Consider the following 15,978-nt stretch of genomic DNA (forward strand, 5'->3'; position numbering starts at 1 on the left):
TGTCTTCTCTTTCAAAAAAGGTGTGGAAATATAATACTATGAAAACAGCTGGGTCTAGGACATCTGCATGTAAACAACACTAGAAGAAAATGGATGTCTTGATGTTGAGAGAAAACCGCAAAAGTTTATTTCTTTCCAGAATACATTAAGCATTTGAACATTTGAACCACCTGTAATGTTAAGAGTATAAATGTGCTTTTTCATTTATGTGAGGCCTGGGAGTTTAGATCGAAGTATAAAAGTCATAATCAGCTCTCTAAAAGAAGATGTTTACGAAGGGAACTAAACAAAGACAAATACACAAGAATTGAAAGAAACAAACAGTGATAGTACTTTACCTCTACCCTTTTCTGTCTTCTATGATTAAAAATATAGACTGATATCAATCTGCTCGCTATCAGCAATTAGGCACATTTTCTGTCTGCAGTGAGACAGTTATAAAAATTTAACTTTAGCTAAACAAACAAAACAAGGACAGGCATTTACAAAATAATGAGTCTTCAAGCCCCTTGAGTCTGAAACTGATGTATATTTTAAAAGTCCTGTAGGATGTGATCACATCACCTCGTAGCCGCTGCGAATGCCTCTCATCAGTGTACAGGCAAACACAAGGCCTAGTATCTAAAGAGAGAGAGAACGAAAAAACAGGCAAGTATCCGTGAGAAACCGATAAGAGGAGACAGCGGACATATTTTGTTCTTTCCTAAAAAGAAATGTAAATATTTGAGCAAGATCAATTTTATGTATGTTAATTGTAACAGTCGCAAAAAACAGAATTACTTCAGTACAGTTTTAGGTTCTTTCAAGATTTTCTAAACGCTTCAATAAATATTCATCAAAATAATAGTGAAAAGAGGCCATGTCAAAATTTATTTTGACTACAGAAGAGGAAATATCACCACAATCATACTGAAATACAGCTTGTTTACATGATATATTTGGTACATGTTTGATTCTGTCCATAAAACCTCTAGAAACTGAACTGTTCTGAGTTTTTATGGAGAGGTGTTGACCTCTCTTTGCTTATTTGGGGAGGCTTAGTTGCAACACTGTTATGATGGTGCGTGGTATGTGAATGGAAAGTAGTTTTTAGGGTGAATCTTGAGAAAAGTCTGTCCAGTTGCTGTCAAGATTCAAAATCGATGTTGCTATGGAAACACGTGAAAATGACCAAAAGCACGTTCTACACGAATCTGCTTAACTACATGAAACATTCATGTTTGGTTTTACCACGCGGTAGATTGTGCCCCAGTCTCCCACCTACCTCTATGAATGCAATGACCAGAGCTGCTACTGCAATCCACAGAGTGTTGGCCTTCAGGAAGTTCTCAACAGCAGACTGACAACCCTACATGGCAAACACAGAGATGGCGTGGTTAGTACACAGTAATGACACAACTATCAGAAGGCAGAGTTATAGCTGCCATAAACAAAGGCATTGTATTGTATTGTATTTTTTTGGAAACAAGCAGAGAATTGCTGCATATGGTTTTATATTTTAATGAAAAGTGTTATGTGTAAAACAAACCTGTCAACCTCACCCTAAGATAAGAATAAAAGGACATGGGTGATGGAAAAGTGTAGAATTTAGTGAACATGGAGTCTCACACTTGTCCTTTTATTTCTCTCACTAGTCACTGTTTTCATGCAAATGAAATTCACTTTAAAAAGTAGACTATGGAAATGATGGTCTATAATAGTTTATGAATGTTCACAAAACTTTTTTAATATTCAACTTTAGTGAACAAACTATGCAAACCTGAAATGCTGTTGAAAAATAACGTGTCGTGTTAATAGTCGTGTTACAGATTTCAAATGATGGGCAAATCAAGGGTTAGGACTCACAGGACCACCACCGAATAAGTACTGTTTGGGTGGTGGATCACTGCAAACAAGTTAAACACCCATGTCACTGCTGGACTGAACAATCCACCTATCAAACATATCCAGCCAACAGCGTCCTGTGACCAGAAACTAACCTCTGACGAAGAACTAGAGGATAGGGGCCACACATCATCTCATAACAAGAGCAGACAACTGCATTGCACTTAAGTCCACTGTGAACGAAAGTGGATTGTTGCTCTCCCACCCCTAAATGTTCTAGCCTGTGCTCTTTTAAGGGCCAGAGTAAAAGGCAAAATCAATATAAGGTAAAGCAAGATAACAGAACAGGACAAAAGGTGTTACAGGTCCTGCCAGAATGAATTTCGGCTCATCAACTTCACCCAGACCCAAAGCAAAACTGCTGTTTCTTATTAACTCATTAGAAAATTCACGTTTAGTGAAATACCCAGAATTTCTTTCTGGTGTGAATGGGACTTGGCTCACTGCTGTCTGCGTAAAAGGTGAACATCTTGTTCTCTGTTGGACGATATTGACAAGCACACCATTACCCCATTCTTAACTGTGCCTTCATGAAGTGTTCCCACTCAATTTCTCATGGTTCACCACAGATGTTTTCCTCACAAAATCACATCTGGAACACTAGAGGATGACTAACACAAACTGTTCAGCAACAGATGAGCTATCGTCTCTGACTTTACATCTACAAGGTAGGTGTGTCTAACAGAGTGGATGGTAAGTGCGCACAGTGTTTAAAAACTCCATAGACGCAGCTGTTTCTGATGGACTTGAAGAGTAATTGTCACTACCATGTCAGTGTCACTGCAGTGCTGAGAATGATCCACCACCCAAAAAACACTTGCTCAGTGGGGGGCCTGACCACCGATGAACCAAGAAAGGCCACTGAATTATGGAGAGAAACAGATGGACTACTATATGTATTGTAGAAGTGCAAAGGGCAACTACATGGAAAGTGGACCTGATAAAACGGACAGTTTGTGTTTATCAGCGGTCGTCATTTTTTTGTGTTTGTCATTGTTTGAACAAACCAAGATGTAAGGAGTACAGTCTCAAACCTGGTAACAATGTAAACTGAATACAAATCCTCACATAGCTACTTAAGTAATCAATAATAATAACAATAAACAGAGAATATACAGAAAAGAGTTATTCTGCAATATATCTTACGTTTGTATAGATTTTGTTGGCGTCATTCATGGCTTTCAATCCACAGTTCAAAGTGATGTTTTTGCAGCAGGAGTCTGGGACAGAGATGCCATCCGGTTGGTAATGCACCCAGTCAGTAGCGTTCGCTGCTCCACAGCATTTCAGCTACATACACAGCAAAGACAATATTTTAGATTTTTTAGATTTTTCAAGTAAAAAAGTATCTCAAATATCTTTCTAAAAAGATAAAAGATAGAAAAGCACTAAAGCACCAGGCCAAAACCTACTTAAGGTCTGAGTAACTTATAGAACTACAGTGAAAATACTTAGTACATCCAGCATATATCAGCACAGGAACTGATGTTTGTAAGGCTCTAATTTTCTCTTTTTGGATCCTTTTGGTCTAAAACAAAACAATGCTCCAAAGTCAGACATCTGACCAATAACAAAGCAGTACAAATGTGGTCAGTACAACATTAAGATGATACAGAATAAAAGTGAACACAAAAAAAAGAATTAGGGACTAAATGCTAATGGATAGAATGTAACTGAGTGACAAAGCAATTCCCTTTCTCACTAATGCGCCTGAGCAGAAGTCAACTTAAAAATCCAGTCTGTAATATATGTCTATCAAAAATGTACCTGGAACTGAGGTAAATGCAACTAGTTACTGCCCACCTCTGTGTGGATAGCTATAAAGGTAATGAAAGTTCTGATGTATAATGAGCTACACAACGCTAGTGATTAAGGAGGCGGCTTAAACACTCTACACTGATTTTAATTGTTTATGAAGATACTTGAATAAAATGTATTCGGTAAAGACCAAAATCCCTGCTAATCTGATTTTTTCAGTTCTTGGTAGTTCTTCGTAAGCCTTATTGGAGCTGGATTTGTTTTACCTGTAATAAAATAAGGACCTGCAACATCTGCAGTTTTTGCAGTAATAGTCTTAGTAGTCCTACAACAATAGTTCTACACTGAATGACCATCTGTAATACACTTAACTAAGTAATCTGGGAAAATTACACACAAATTTATCTCATACAAATCGGTCAAATCCTTTACAAAGTGCACCACAGAAGCTCTTCTGGTAAAACTTATTTAAGAAAGTTGGTTAAAAATAAATAAATAAATAATTCCTTAAAACACCTCAGCAGCGGGCAGGGCATAGAGTTAAGGCTGTATGACATGGATGATAGAAATCAGGATGTGAATGTCAAGAGATGACACTTGACAAACAAAAGCTTGAGAAGCACACATTTCTTGAGTAAACTAGATGGAGTGTCTTGGCCACAAATGTTTTACTGCAGTTCTTTTTTTTTTTTTTTTGGACATTTAAAGTATTCCTCTATTCTCCTCTCCAAAAAAAGAAAACTTTACAATAGGCCTACTTTGCAGAAAGCTACTGCCTTATTGCATTAATTGGTTACGAATGCATTACCTGAGACTGAGTGTAGGCCTAAACTGACTTTTATAACAGCATTCACGACAGACACGTTCAAGCAGGACATTGTAAGACATAAAAGTCCCCAAAACAGTACCAACTATCAACATTAATTACAAGAAGAAGGTACATGTAGGTTCACTGGTGGACAACAAGGAAGTGATTTTTATAAATAATTTTAATGGTAATAAAAATGAGAAGTAGTCATTAAAAATTCTGTTTTCACGTTTCATTCTCCTGCACAGAGATGTTTAAACAGTTTGAGTTTCATCAGTCAAGTGGCCAAGTGGAATCATTTCAGTTTCTACGAGGGACATAAGAAAAGAGAATTATAATCTCTGGTCATGCTGAGAACTTCTCCATTACAAGTTTGATAACAGTGAGCAAAAAAACACCACCTCCTGCTCTAGATCAGCAAAAAGACAGAACAGAAAGTCCCTATGACAACTGATGTTACATGTGGCTACAGATTATGTCAGCTGTTGCAGGGATTTTTAAAAAATGATATAAACAATAATAAAATTGAATAATGAATGAAAATAAATGACAGTGCCAAGGAGAAAGTATACCTAACAAATAATAATAATTTAATAAGTTTTCTTGGACGAAGACATTTGATTTCATGGCAAGTAATGTAGCCTACATGCTGTAATATTTTTTTATTTTATTTTATGGAAACTGCTATTATTTATTGTCAGCGGTTTTCATTTTTGACAGTTTATGTCAAAAGTTTATGTTTCAGTGACTCATTCATGTTCACTGAAACAAAGCAAAGGTCACAGCTGATTGTTGTAAAAATGTGGAACACAAACCTCTTTCTGAAATCGGTCCAGACTTTTCTTGTATTCTGTATTATTGTAGTGTTCGATCATGTCCTTAAGACCATCATCCACCAGGCCTGTCAGCTGGAAGAAAAAACAAAAAGCGACAATCTGAAAATCTAAAAACTGTCTTGTGTTGAGGTTACGGTTCAGTTTAGAAAAATGAATTCATCTCATTGAAAGACAGAGATTAAAATTAAAATTATTTAACTCAAAATAACATCTATCAAGGCCTTTATGAAAGAAATAACATATATATATTACACACAAACACATCAACGCGAATGTAAGGAAACGACAAATTGTGGAAATGACATATGCATTAAATTTGTCAATTCAGTGCAGGCCTGTACTGTAAAAAACCTCACCTTGTCTCTGAAGACATAAGCAGCAATGGCTGTTGCAATTTCAGCGATGATTATGATGGACAGCAAGATGGCGAACTGAGGAAATAAAGGAGTAATAAGAGGGAAATATAATACTATGTAATGGGAATCCAAAAACAATAAGCGATGTCATTGTTTTCCACTACACTCTGACTTCATGGGACTATTGCCCTTTAAATGAACTGAGAAACAGGAGCAAGGCATGAGTTTTCACTATCTGGTTGAACCAGTTTGTGGGGATTCTAAAGGCTGATTATCCAGTTACAGTGCAGGACAGAAGGGTTTAACATATTTGCATATTGTGCTACACACCAGTCCACTTATAACACTACGTACACCAAGAAGTCAGGTGTCACTCTGTCAGGTTTCTTTCTTTCTTTCTTTCTTTATTTATTCACTTTGGAGAAACTGCAGGATACCTAAATTTTAGAGTGTGATGTTTATTTTCTACTTATTTGGAAGGTCACACTGTTAGGATAAATCATATTTTTGCCATGTAATCGAGGTAACATTAACATGGTGGCAAGTTGTCATTGCCCTTTCCCACCTGTTTAGTTTTCATTGGCTACAGGACAATATTCCAGCTCAGTAGCACAGTATTTTAAACTGAATCTTGTTGAGTTGTGCAACACTTTCTTGTTCAATTTCTTCAAAAGCTTGTCCAACCTAGCAACAGTTGCTCCAAAAAAATGCATTTGTGGACAGAGCATGGATAGCTCACTTAGGCAGGACAAAAATACGGATAATGAGTGCAGCCAGTGTTACCATGGTGACCATGCAGTAGTTCTCCTTCCAGGCTCCACAGCAACCGAAGAAGGCGATGAAGAAGATGATGACCCCAATAACGATGAGCACGAGTGGGGCTGCAGAACCGGCTGCATCTTTGATCACGGGCGTCTTGTGAAGAGTCATTTGCACCAAAACGCCGAGTACAATCAGAGCCAGGCCACACAGCTATTGGAGACATAGAGAGACAATGATGCAGAGAGAGACAGAGAGGGAGGGAGGGAGAGAGAAAGAATGATATGCATGCAACAATGAATATACCATATGTATTAGCTCTAGCCCCAAACAAATTTTGTTTCCAAACAAATTATACTTTATTATAACCATAATTTAACAAGCATGTTTCTTTTTGAGATGATTTATCAAACATGCCATACCAGCCTCTTATCACAGATATTGCACTAAGCATTTATATATATTTATGACTAGCACATTTAACTATTTATTGAGCACTTTGCTATAAAACACAATGACTTTAATGCTGTTTGATTTTCCTCTATAACTACTACTGCTTGGCAAAAGCTTTAATTTAAATAATTTGCATTAATAACACAGATCAAATTTAAACATTAAATACAAAAGGAAGAGCAGAAACTTAATTAAAAGCTAAATTGAAGATACATGATTTTAAATGTTTTGAGCTTGACTGTCTAATAAAAAGTGAAAATGAGTTCCACAGTTTTGAAGCATAATGAGAGAAAGAGACCTCCCATGTTTTCCGTATTTTATGGAAGGTACTTGCAAAAGGAAAGTATCCGCAGCTCTAAAGTCACGTGTTGGAACACAATCAGGCAGACGTTATGAGAAGGAATTGGGTGCTTTAAGGCCATTTGTGCCTTTAAAACTAGTAACAGGACTTTAAAATCTATCCTCAAAGTTACAGGTAGCCAATGCAGTTGTTCCAAAATGGGGTGATATGAGCTCTTTTTTGTTTCTGTTCCGATCCTTGTTGCTCATGTTGTTTGTGTTTTGGACGATGTATTATTATCTTAGGTGAAGCGAAGAGAGCATTACAATCATCGACTCTGCTTTTAATAACTGCATGAATATGTTTCTCTACATTACACTGGGACAGATAACTTTAGCAATATTTCTCTAATGATGCATTTACCTAAACCAGCTATAACTCAATCATTTGTAACATTTTCCATTTTTCAGGGCTTTGCCAGTGAAACATATAAAAGTTTAGGCTACAGTTTTTGTGGCTTGAAAAAAATAAAGGCGAATAATGAACATAATGAACAGATACTCAAGTACTGAAATTATTCAGACCAACCTATGTATCAAATATACATGTTTTATCATTAAAATGCATATGAGCTCAAAGTCAAATACATAAATGAACCCCTTTGCATACTCCTCCTATGCTGTCCTGCCATATTCTGCAGGGAGGCTGTAGCAGAATGCTATTTACTTTACTCATGACTTAAGTAGTGTACTGCTTAGACAGGAATCGTATGTAGTTACTGTAATTATTAAAACCTGAAATGGCATGGTTATCATTCTATAATGAAGAAGAGGCAAGGTAAAACTACATGGGAGAAAATAATGACTCAACACCTGTATCACAAACCCTCATATCTGTGCTGGTTATTCATTAAACAGAGGCCAGTCTAACCTGTACTGATAAAAGAGCATAAGCAGAAAGTAAAAGAAACAGAAAGCATCCTTTAAGTTTACAGAGAGACAGACGCAGAGTGCCTGAGTTTGGTGTGTAGTTTGGTGTGGTAGTGACTTATTCTTTGAACTGCAGAGTCATTTGTTTAACAGGACTTTATTTGCCTTTGTCAATGTGGCATTTAAACACACATGTATCCTAAACGCATCTTGCCAGATAACCACATCTACCTTCTTTGAATCCAGAGCATCTAATAATGTAGGCCTTGCTGAGCATTTCATAACACACCAAAGTTCACTCAAGCATTATTCCAAATCTTAATGCTGTTAAGTTGTGGTGCCTCTGAGGTGAGACACTACAGAATCAGCATATGGACTTCAGCAAAGTGTGAACTGGTGAGGGTGGGCAATATGACAATATCTTAATGTGATTGTAATGAATTATGTGACTCTATTCTTTTCTTTATTCTGTTTTCTATTTTGTGGCTATGGTCAGTACTACTACAAAAACTGAACCACTGTAAGTATCATAAAAAGACCAATTTAGATCAACAGCAGAGAGCCTGTAAATAATAAAACGTTTATAATAATTGCTTAAACCGATTGGCCCAATGTGACATCACCTTATTTTATTCTCTTTTTACCAACTGTGTGATTTTTTGTTAAAGTTAGCTTATTTAAAAAAACACAAATGTATCGTTTCTCTTGGTCTTTTTTCACATAGCATTATTGTTTTAAGCATTTTGTCCATTCCTTGTTCATAAAATCACACAAAAACTAAATATCCTGATATACATTATTAATGATGATTTTGTTTTTTGCCACCCAGTGGCACCTGCACTCTACTGCCCCACATGTCCTCTTAGTCTTGATAGGCAGCTCCAGTACTGACCTTACTTGTTTTGAAACCTGTTCTACTGCAGTTTCTTTTTACTGTAGTGATGTGGAATGGCAACAAAGTCCAGAGGTGGGTAATGACTACTTACATTTCTCTCATTAACATGAAATTTGATGATTTTGTACTTTTCTGAGCATTTTCAAATGCTAAAACTGGTTTGTGAGAAAAGGCATCTACTAACTTAACATTTTAGTTACTATTTTAATTTTTCAGTGTTTAATTTTAATTTAAATAGCGTTTGTAGGGTTTATCCTTTTATTTCAGACCATGAGTACAAAGAGCCTAACCAGTTTCGGTTCCTACACTATGCAGTGGTGAGTAATGTTTTTTTTTTAGCTCAATGGTCAAGAAGACGGTTAATTAGGCAATTTGGCCCACTTAGGCTTGTACCTTTAATAGCTGCATACATCAAACAAAAAATAAATAAATACACATTAGCACACGTTAAGTAGTTTTTAGACCTGATACTTCTTACTTCTACTAAAGTCGTTTCTGCTGGTCTACTTCAACTTCTACTTAAACCATTATTTCACTGAAATAACTAATCTTTTACATGAGTATGGGTTTAAGCCACTCTAACCACTTCTGCCAAAGTCAAATCCTTCACCGAGCACATCTACAGTAGATAAACTGCAGCACATTTTAGTACAACTTTCGTATTGCCTTTATTTGCTAAAGGTGTTGTGAATGATTTCCCTGTTGTGTGTAGGTAAATATCACACCATCTAAAGGATGTAGACAGGAATGATCTGTCAGACACACCTGTGCAAGTTTTAGCAGGCACTGTGGACTGCCAATGCAAGTGTATGGGAAGACTGTAAATGTCAAATACACTGAAAAAATGCAATGAACTGAATATGTGTACATCATTTCCACTTGAATAAAACACATTACATCGAGATGATTACTGCCAACAGTAAGTGGAAGACAGCTGCGTTGATGCAATACATTTGATCAATGTGGAAATTATCACATGTACACATTTGAATCGAGTAAATTTAATCCATTACTTTTTTACATACAAACTTGAAATGTAAAGCACTGACACAGACAGTAATTATGGCTTAAAAACCTACCGCTATATATGTCTTATTACGTATTTATTCAGTCAACAGTCAAGAAGTGAAACAAGTACTGTGTATGAAAAAATAATGTAAAAATTTTACATGTTGTTTTCTACACTGATCGCTAGACTTCCTTTGGTTCATTTGTTCTCAGGGATTTCTGTCAAATCAATTAAACTATATGTCTCAAAAGCAGTGTTATTCATTCATTTACTGTACTACATTCATTCACTGGGTTAAATGGGTCTGATTTTACCAAAACAATTGATAATTAATAGTAAATAAAAGTAAGAAAATGACATCTATTTAGAAAAACAAACAGACTGAAACTATTAAATGTTCATCCAATGTATAACTAACTGTAATTTCACTCAAAAAGAGCCATTTTGGTGGCATACTCCTCATCATACTAAATGTAGCTGTTGAACATGTACAGATTAATCTGACAAATTAATAGAAATAAGGTTTAATAGATTCAGAAGACAAACAAGAGGACATGATGTTATTGGCCTGCACTCAGTGCTTTTACAGCCTTGTCTGAGCCCCTTACAGAAAGGGCAACACCAATGTAAATATTTGAGGGCCAAATTAGTGACAGCAGGTACCTGCATGCAAATGAAAAGAGGAAAAAAACAACAAAGGATGAGAAAGATCCAGCAGGACGGGGGTGGGGGAGGGGGGGCTGCTGCACTTTACAGCACTTTCTTAATGGCTATGAGGATTTGTGTTTCTCTTGCCAAGTTATGTCCTTATTCGAGGCACTTTATCACTGAACACTGCCTGGGGAAAAATGTTGATCCTCACATGATAAAGTCACATGATGCTCTCACACCTTTGGAAACTCAGTCACGAGGTTACACCACACACTCATCCACTCGCATTCAGGGGATCCCAACAAGGAAAGACAGACATTTCCTCTGACCAGATTCATTCACTGAACTTTCCCCTACTAAAAATAGGGCTTGGTAATATGGGAAAAATACAATATAATGAAACTTTGAGAAACTGTATATCTGATCAGCCTGACCAGACAACAAAGGACCTGCAGGTCATATTTAAAAACACTATAGAACTATAAATACATCAATTTCTATTCCATATTTCACCTACTCTATTACACTAATCCAGTTCAACAGGACTAATTATGTTCGGTTTGTAATGAAACAAACAGTTGGTGAATGTTCTACAAACAATGATGACATCCACAATATGGTCTGAAAAACACATTATGTGCCTTCTCTACTAACAAATAACAGTAAAAAGTGAAATAATACTAATAATATACTAATAAAGACTGTAAAATTGTAAGTAACAAGTCAGGAAACACCCTGGACAGGTCACTAATCCATCACAGATATACACATTCACACCTAGGGGCAATGTATCATCTCCAATTGGCCTGACTGCATGTCTTTGGACTGTGGGAGGAAAGCAGAGCACCTGGAGGAAACCCGCACAGACATGGGGAGAACATGCAAACTCCACACCACGCAGAGAGGTCAATTCCCTTGGTCAGGCCCTTCTTGCTGTGAGGTGAAAGTGCTACACACCGTGCCACAGTACCACCCTGTTAATGCACATCAACTGTATTCTGTATTAATGCACCAAGATTAAGTGTTTCTTGTATGGACCGTGGAATGCAGTACTGATAGGTGATGCCAAGCATGAGCGTGTCTATGAAGTAAACAGACCAAAACTCTCTTAAACAACCCCTTCATTAAAAAGCAGGTTTTTAAACTGAGGGACTGACAACTAGAATATTTTCATGACGTGAGGAAAAAACAAAAAAGTTGAAAGGTCTAACTTCTAAAGCTCTAAAGTTATATTTCACTCATTACTAGCCCACAGCCCATGCCATTATCAGGGCTAGCTAAGACTCAGTGGCACATCCACACATGATTTCCTCACACCACCAAGAACCACACCTTTTCTCGGAGAACATGGACGAAACAGTTGTCTGTCTTTGTTTATTAGAAATGAGATACAATTAAATCTACTTTTTTAACTGACTGTTTGGTTCTTTATTTGTCCATTGGGGGTTATTCATTTTCAACCCAGCACAATATAAAATTTTCATATTGCTCAGCCCTACTGAGCTATTAGAACAGTCAGACTATACTCTCAATTAAATAAGAAAAAAAGGAAAAATAATTCATAACAAATGCTGCAGAAACTATGCAATACTTGGATCATTTGTATAGCCTTGATATAGCTTATGTGAGGAAGTTCAACATCGGAGGCCATTTACAAGTTTCACTCAAAAAGTAAGTTTGGAGGTTAGTTCCTGAATTTAGAATAAAGTTCACAGACATGTGGTCCAGTGACAGAGAACATCTGACCACAAACGGCAGCGGAAATGTCATGGTAAAGACGTATGTGTTTGTCAGCTGACTAAAGTCTGTACAAACTGCCATCACAGTAGAACTCCAAGCTGAACTCGTCTATGGCGTCATCTGAGGATCTCTGCTTTTTATAAGAAGAAAGTGTTCTCTGGAAACTTGGGTTCAGGCCACAATTCACAAGAGTGAGCCAGTCTGCTGAAAGCGGAGGCTGAAACATGGCGTAAGACTAAACAATGTCAACACCACCAAAGCAAAAGAACTGTAATGAGGCAGGAAAACACGGCATCTCTAATCTGTTTGGTTATGGTGTCATTCTTTTTCACTGTGTACATGATCTTGATCTTGAACTTTCCAGTCTCAGACAATGTTTTTAAGTTAAACGTCAAAACAAAACAAAAAGAAAAACAGCATTGTGCACACACTACTAGGTAGCCCCAGTGTCCTCTATTGATGGAACATGTACTGCATTCTTTAGTTTGTGATGTAAAACTATACCCCCCCGTCTACAGGTTGGAATAAACTGATTGACATATATCGGTTGAATGTATCTACACAGAATGGGTCCTACATCGTAAAGGCTCAGGCCTTTATCAACACTCTTCCTATGTCTAAGAAACAACAGTATAGTAAAGTACATGGGGTTTATTGGGTTACTCAAGACCTTCCATAAACCTTTCACAATTAAGCTGAAAGACATGCAATATGTGAATGACTGGGTTAAAAAGCTAAAGGAAGTTGCCACTAATGTAGCTATGACCAGTATTGGGTCATAGGTGACCTGTAACTAGTCATGCCACAAGATGAGAAGGCTGAAGACTTACCCAGAAGATAAAGTTAAAGAAAAAAAGCAGGAACTTCACACACTTCATTCCACCCTCCACAGCCATGGTGCTTTAAAGTCTGAAAATGAAAGGCAATGTATGTCAGACATGTTAATTACAAATAAATCTTGGTTTCACTGACACTTGGCACTTCCTACTAGTTCGCTATTTGGCAAAAGGTCACAATATGTAATGTATATCAGCATATTATGCTCCATCTGAGGCTTGCTAAGATGTTGAAGCAGGTATGAAGCACCAGCCAAATTTAAAACTATACCATTAAATACAACTTCTACACCTGCAATGTGCTCAGGAAAGTGTACTATGACATAATTTATGACAATGACAATAACAAACCTCTGCCTTTCAATATTTTAACTGTCTCTTGCAGTTCTACTTCTACTGGTCTCTTGCAGTAAGAAACAGAGCCTGATGGGAACCCATTTAAATGCATTTCTGACCACATAGTTTTTTTATCTGCACAAGTCATTTCAAAAGCTTGCATATTTATGTTTTTTTCCAATAAAGGACCTTAGATTCTGCAAATGGTTTGTTACTGTTACGTTAAAAGTCTTTATCATTTGACACACTAAGGGCTCTGATCACCGATATTTAATCAATTACTAATGCAAATAATACTGACGGCCCCACTATTTACTCAAAATAAATACTTGGATTTGAAACAGGCTCCAAAATAGGACGATGGAGCTCTCAGGTTCAGTCGAGCCCGATATCCAGGTGACACTAGGTTAATTAGAAAATTATCTTAAGATAAATAACACACCCATGACACAGTTAGAAAAAGTAGGTTAGTAAAGAACACCTTGCTCTGTGACCTAAACAAAGCAACAAAATTACAGTAATTATTTATTAGTTAACCATTTTCTGATCAAGCTGCTTCTTCTTCAGTTACTTTAACAGACTGCAGTGATTTGTAAAAAAAAAAAAAAAGTACAAAATCTCTCATTTAGAAAAATGAAAATAAAACATAACGCCTGCTCATCAAGTATATTTACAAAGATATTGATTGTGTACTGCTGATTTTTTGAGTTAATGTGGGGGCTGAAAAATGAATGAGGTCAAGCCAACCTTAGAAATCCTGTAGTTAATTAATAACAGAACACAGCAGATTCAAACTATGGATACTAAATCACAAGGTAACCTCGCTCAGAGTCTAAGACTGGCTTTATCCCAGACCAGAGCGAAGTCCAAGCCACATAATCACAGGCCCAAGAGTTCAGTTCTGCTGGAAATTTCTTCTCACGATAAGAAAACTGATTTGCCATAACCAGGAGACTTTAACAATCTTGTAACGTGACCCCATGTTGCATGTGCATTTCTTCATTATCCAAACACATAGCCAGAGGCAGAGAGTGATTAGGACCAATTTACTGTTTGATACATAAGGTAAGAAAAGTGTTTCCTAATGATTTCATTTTTATTTCTACTTAAATACATGTATGGGGGAAAAACCCTGTTTCTTTACTTAGTTACCTTGTGGTTGTTATTACTTCCCAATTACGTTTTTCAGGTTCAAGTTCATTCTGCTCTACTGCTCGTGTTCACACGTCTCAGTGTCAAGTTTTAGTGTTTTATTTTAGGCCTTAAGATCCTAAAAAGAAAATAACTGACTAATTTTAATTCATGTGGTGATAGATGCTACTTAACTACATATACTAGATGCTCCACCGCTGCCCTACAGGATTTTACTCGTTGTTTTCAGTAGCTACAACTAAAGTAGCTTTCACTAAAGTAGCTTTCACTAAAGTAAAGAAACCCACAGTTGTGGTGAATAATCCCATATGTGACACAACTGCATTTATTACACAACATAAAACTATTTCAAATTGATGAGGCTGAAGCTGGCTTCCTACTCGCCCCTTCTTTTTCGAACTTTCCCGTTCCACCTTAAACGTTGCCGCAGTTACATCAGGCTTCAGACGCCACAATGTTTATGCTGCTCCATTTAAGGTGGAACGGGAAAATTCGAATACAAATCGTTTCCAGTTGGCTTCTATGAAGCACTGTAACGTTCAGGGTTTTAAGTGATGGTTAAAAAGGGGTTCAGCCATCTTGTAATAACATCCCTGCTCCTATGTAGTTTGAAGGAAAGCTATGGTCAGAAAGGGCGGCTTTTAATAATGATCTGTAAATTCCCTTTTCGCCCTGATGGTCAAAACAGACCTAAACCGTGAGTGACTGACTCGCCATGTCGCGTCTAACGCCGACGCTGAGCAAAAAACAGTTTAGCAGCAGCTGGTTTCGACCCTTAACTAAATTTAGAGGTAGGCTGAGAGGAAAACAAAACCACTTTCTTCTGTTTAGCTACGGCGTTAGCTCGGCTTTTTAAACGCTTCCCAACTTCGGCAGAAAAACAATGCCACCATTCACTTCGCAAAACCAATTACCCTCGAGTAAATTAAACTAATCCCTAAGCGAAACATTATTTTACAATTAGATGAGGCTTGTTTTGCCGCAAATGTATCGTCCTGAGTAAGAATGAACTGTTATTCTGCTGAAAAACGGCTTGTGGCCAACAGTTAATCCGTTAACGGTTACTTAAATAGGACGTTGCCACAGATCAACGGTACGCAGAATGTTTTATTTAAGCTACGTAAATTACGTTACTTACCTTATTTATCCGATTTGCGACAAAAATGTGCGAAGAACACGACGAAGTGCAAAATGCGTAATGATCTGTACAGCACCAGTCCACAGCTCAAACAGTTATAGCGTATTGTCTTAAACTTTCGGTCCCTCCCTCCTTCGCTGTGAAAAAGCCACTCCACC

At 37.1% G+C, this 15,978-nt stretch overlaps 1 protein-coding gene across 1 annotated transcript; it reads right to left on the bottom strand.

Moving 5' to 3' along the window:
• Window positions 1–104: 104 nt before the first annotated feature.
• Window positions 105–15,978, bottom strand: cd63 (CD63 molecule). The gene is made up of 8 exons (XM_017707059.2): window positions 15,821–15,978; window positions 13,189–13,267; window positions 6,426–6,614; window positions 5,643–5,717; window positions 5,266–5,358; window positions 3,031–3,174; window positions 1,265–1,348; window positions 105–621 (listed from the first exon to the last, which is right to left on the bottom strand). Exons 2-8 carry the CDS (start codon window positions 13,252–13,254, stop codon window positions 556–558), a joined length of 717 nt encoding a protein of 238 aa, XP_017562548.1. The 5' UTR covers window positions 13,255–13,267; window positions 15,821–15,978; the 3' UTR covers window positions 105–555.

Source organism: Pygocentrus nattereri, chromosome 9 (genome assembly GCF_015220715.1).
Source record: "Pygocentrus nattereri isolate fPygNat1 chromosome 9, fPygNat1.pri, whole genome shotgun sequence".
In the NCBI taxonomy this organism is placed as follows: Eukaryota; Metazoa; Chordata; class Actinopteri; order Characiformes; family Serrasalmidae; genus Pygocentrus; species Pygocentrus nattereri.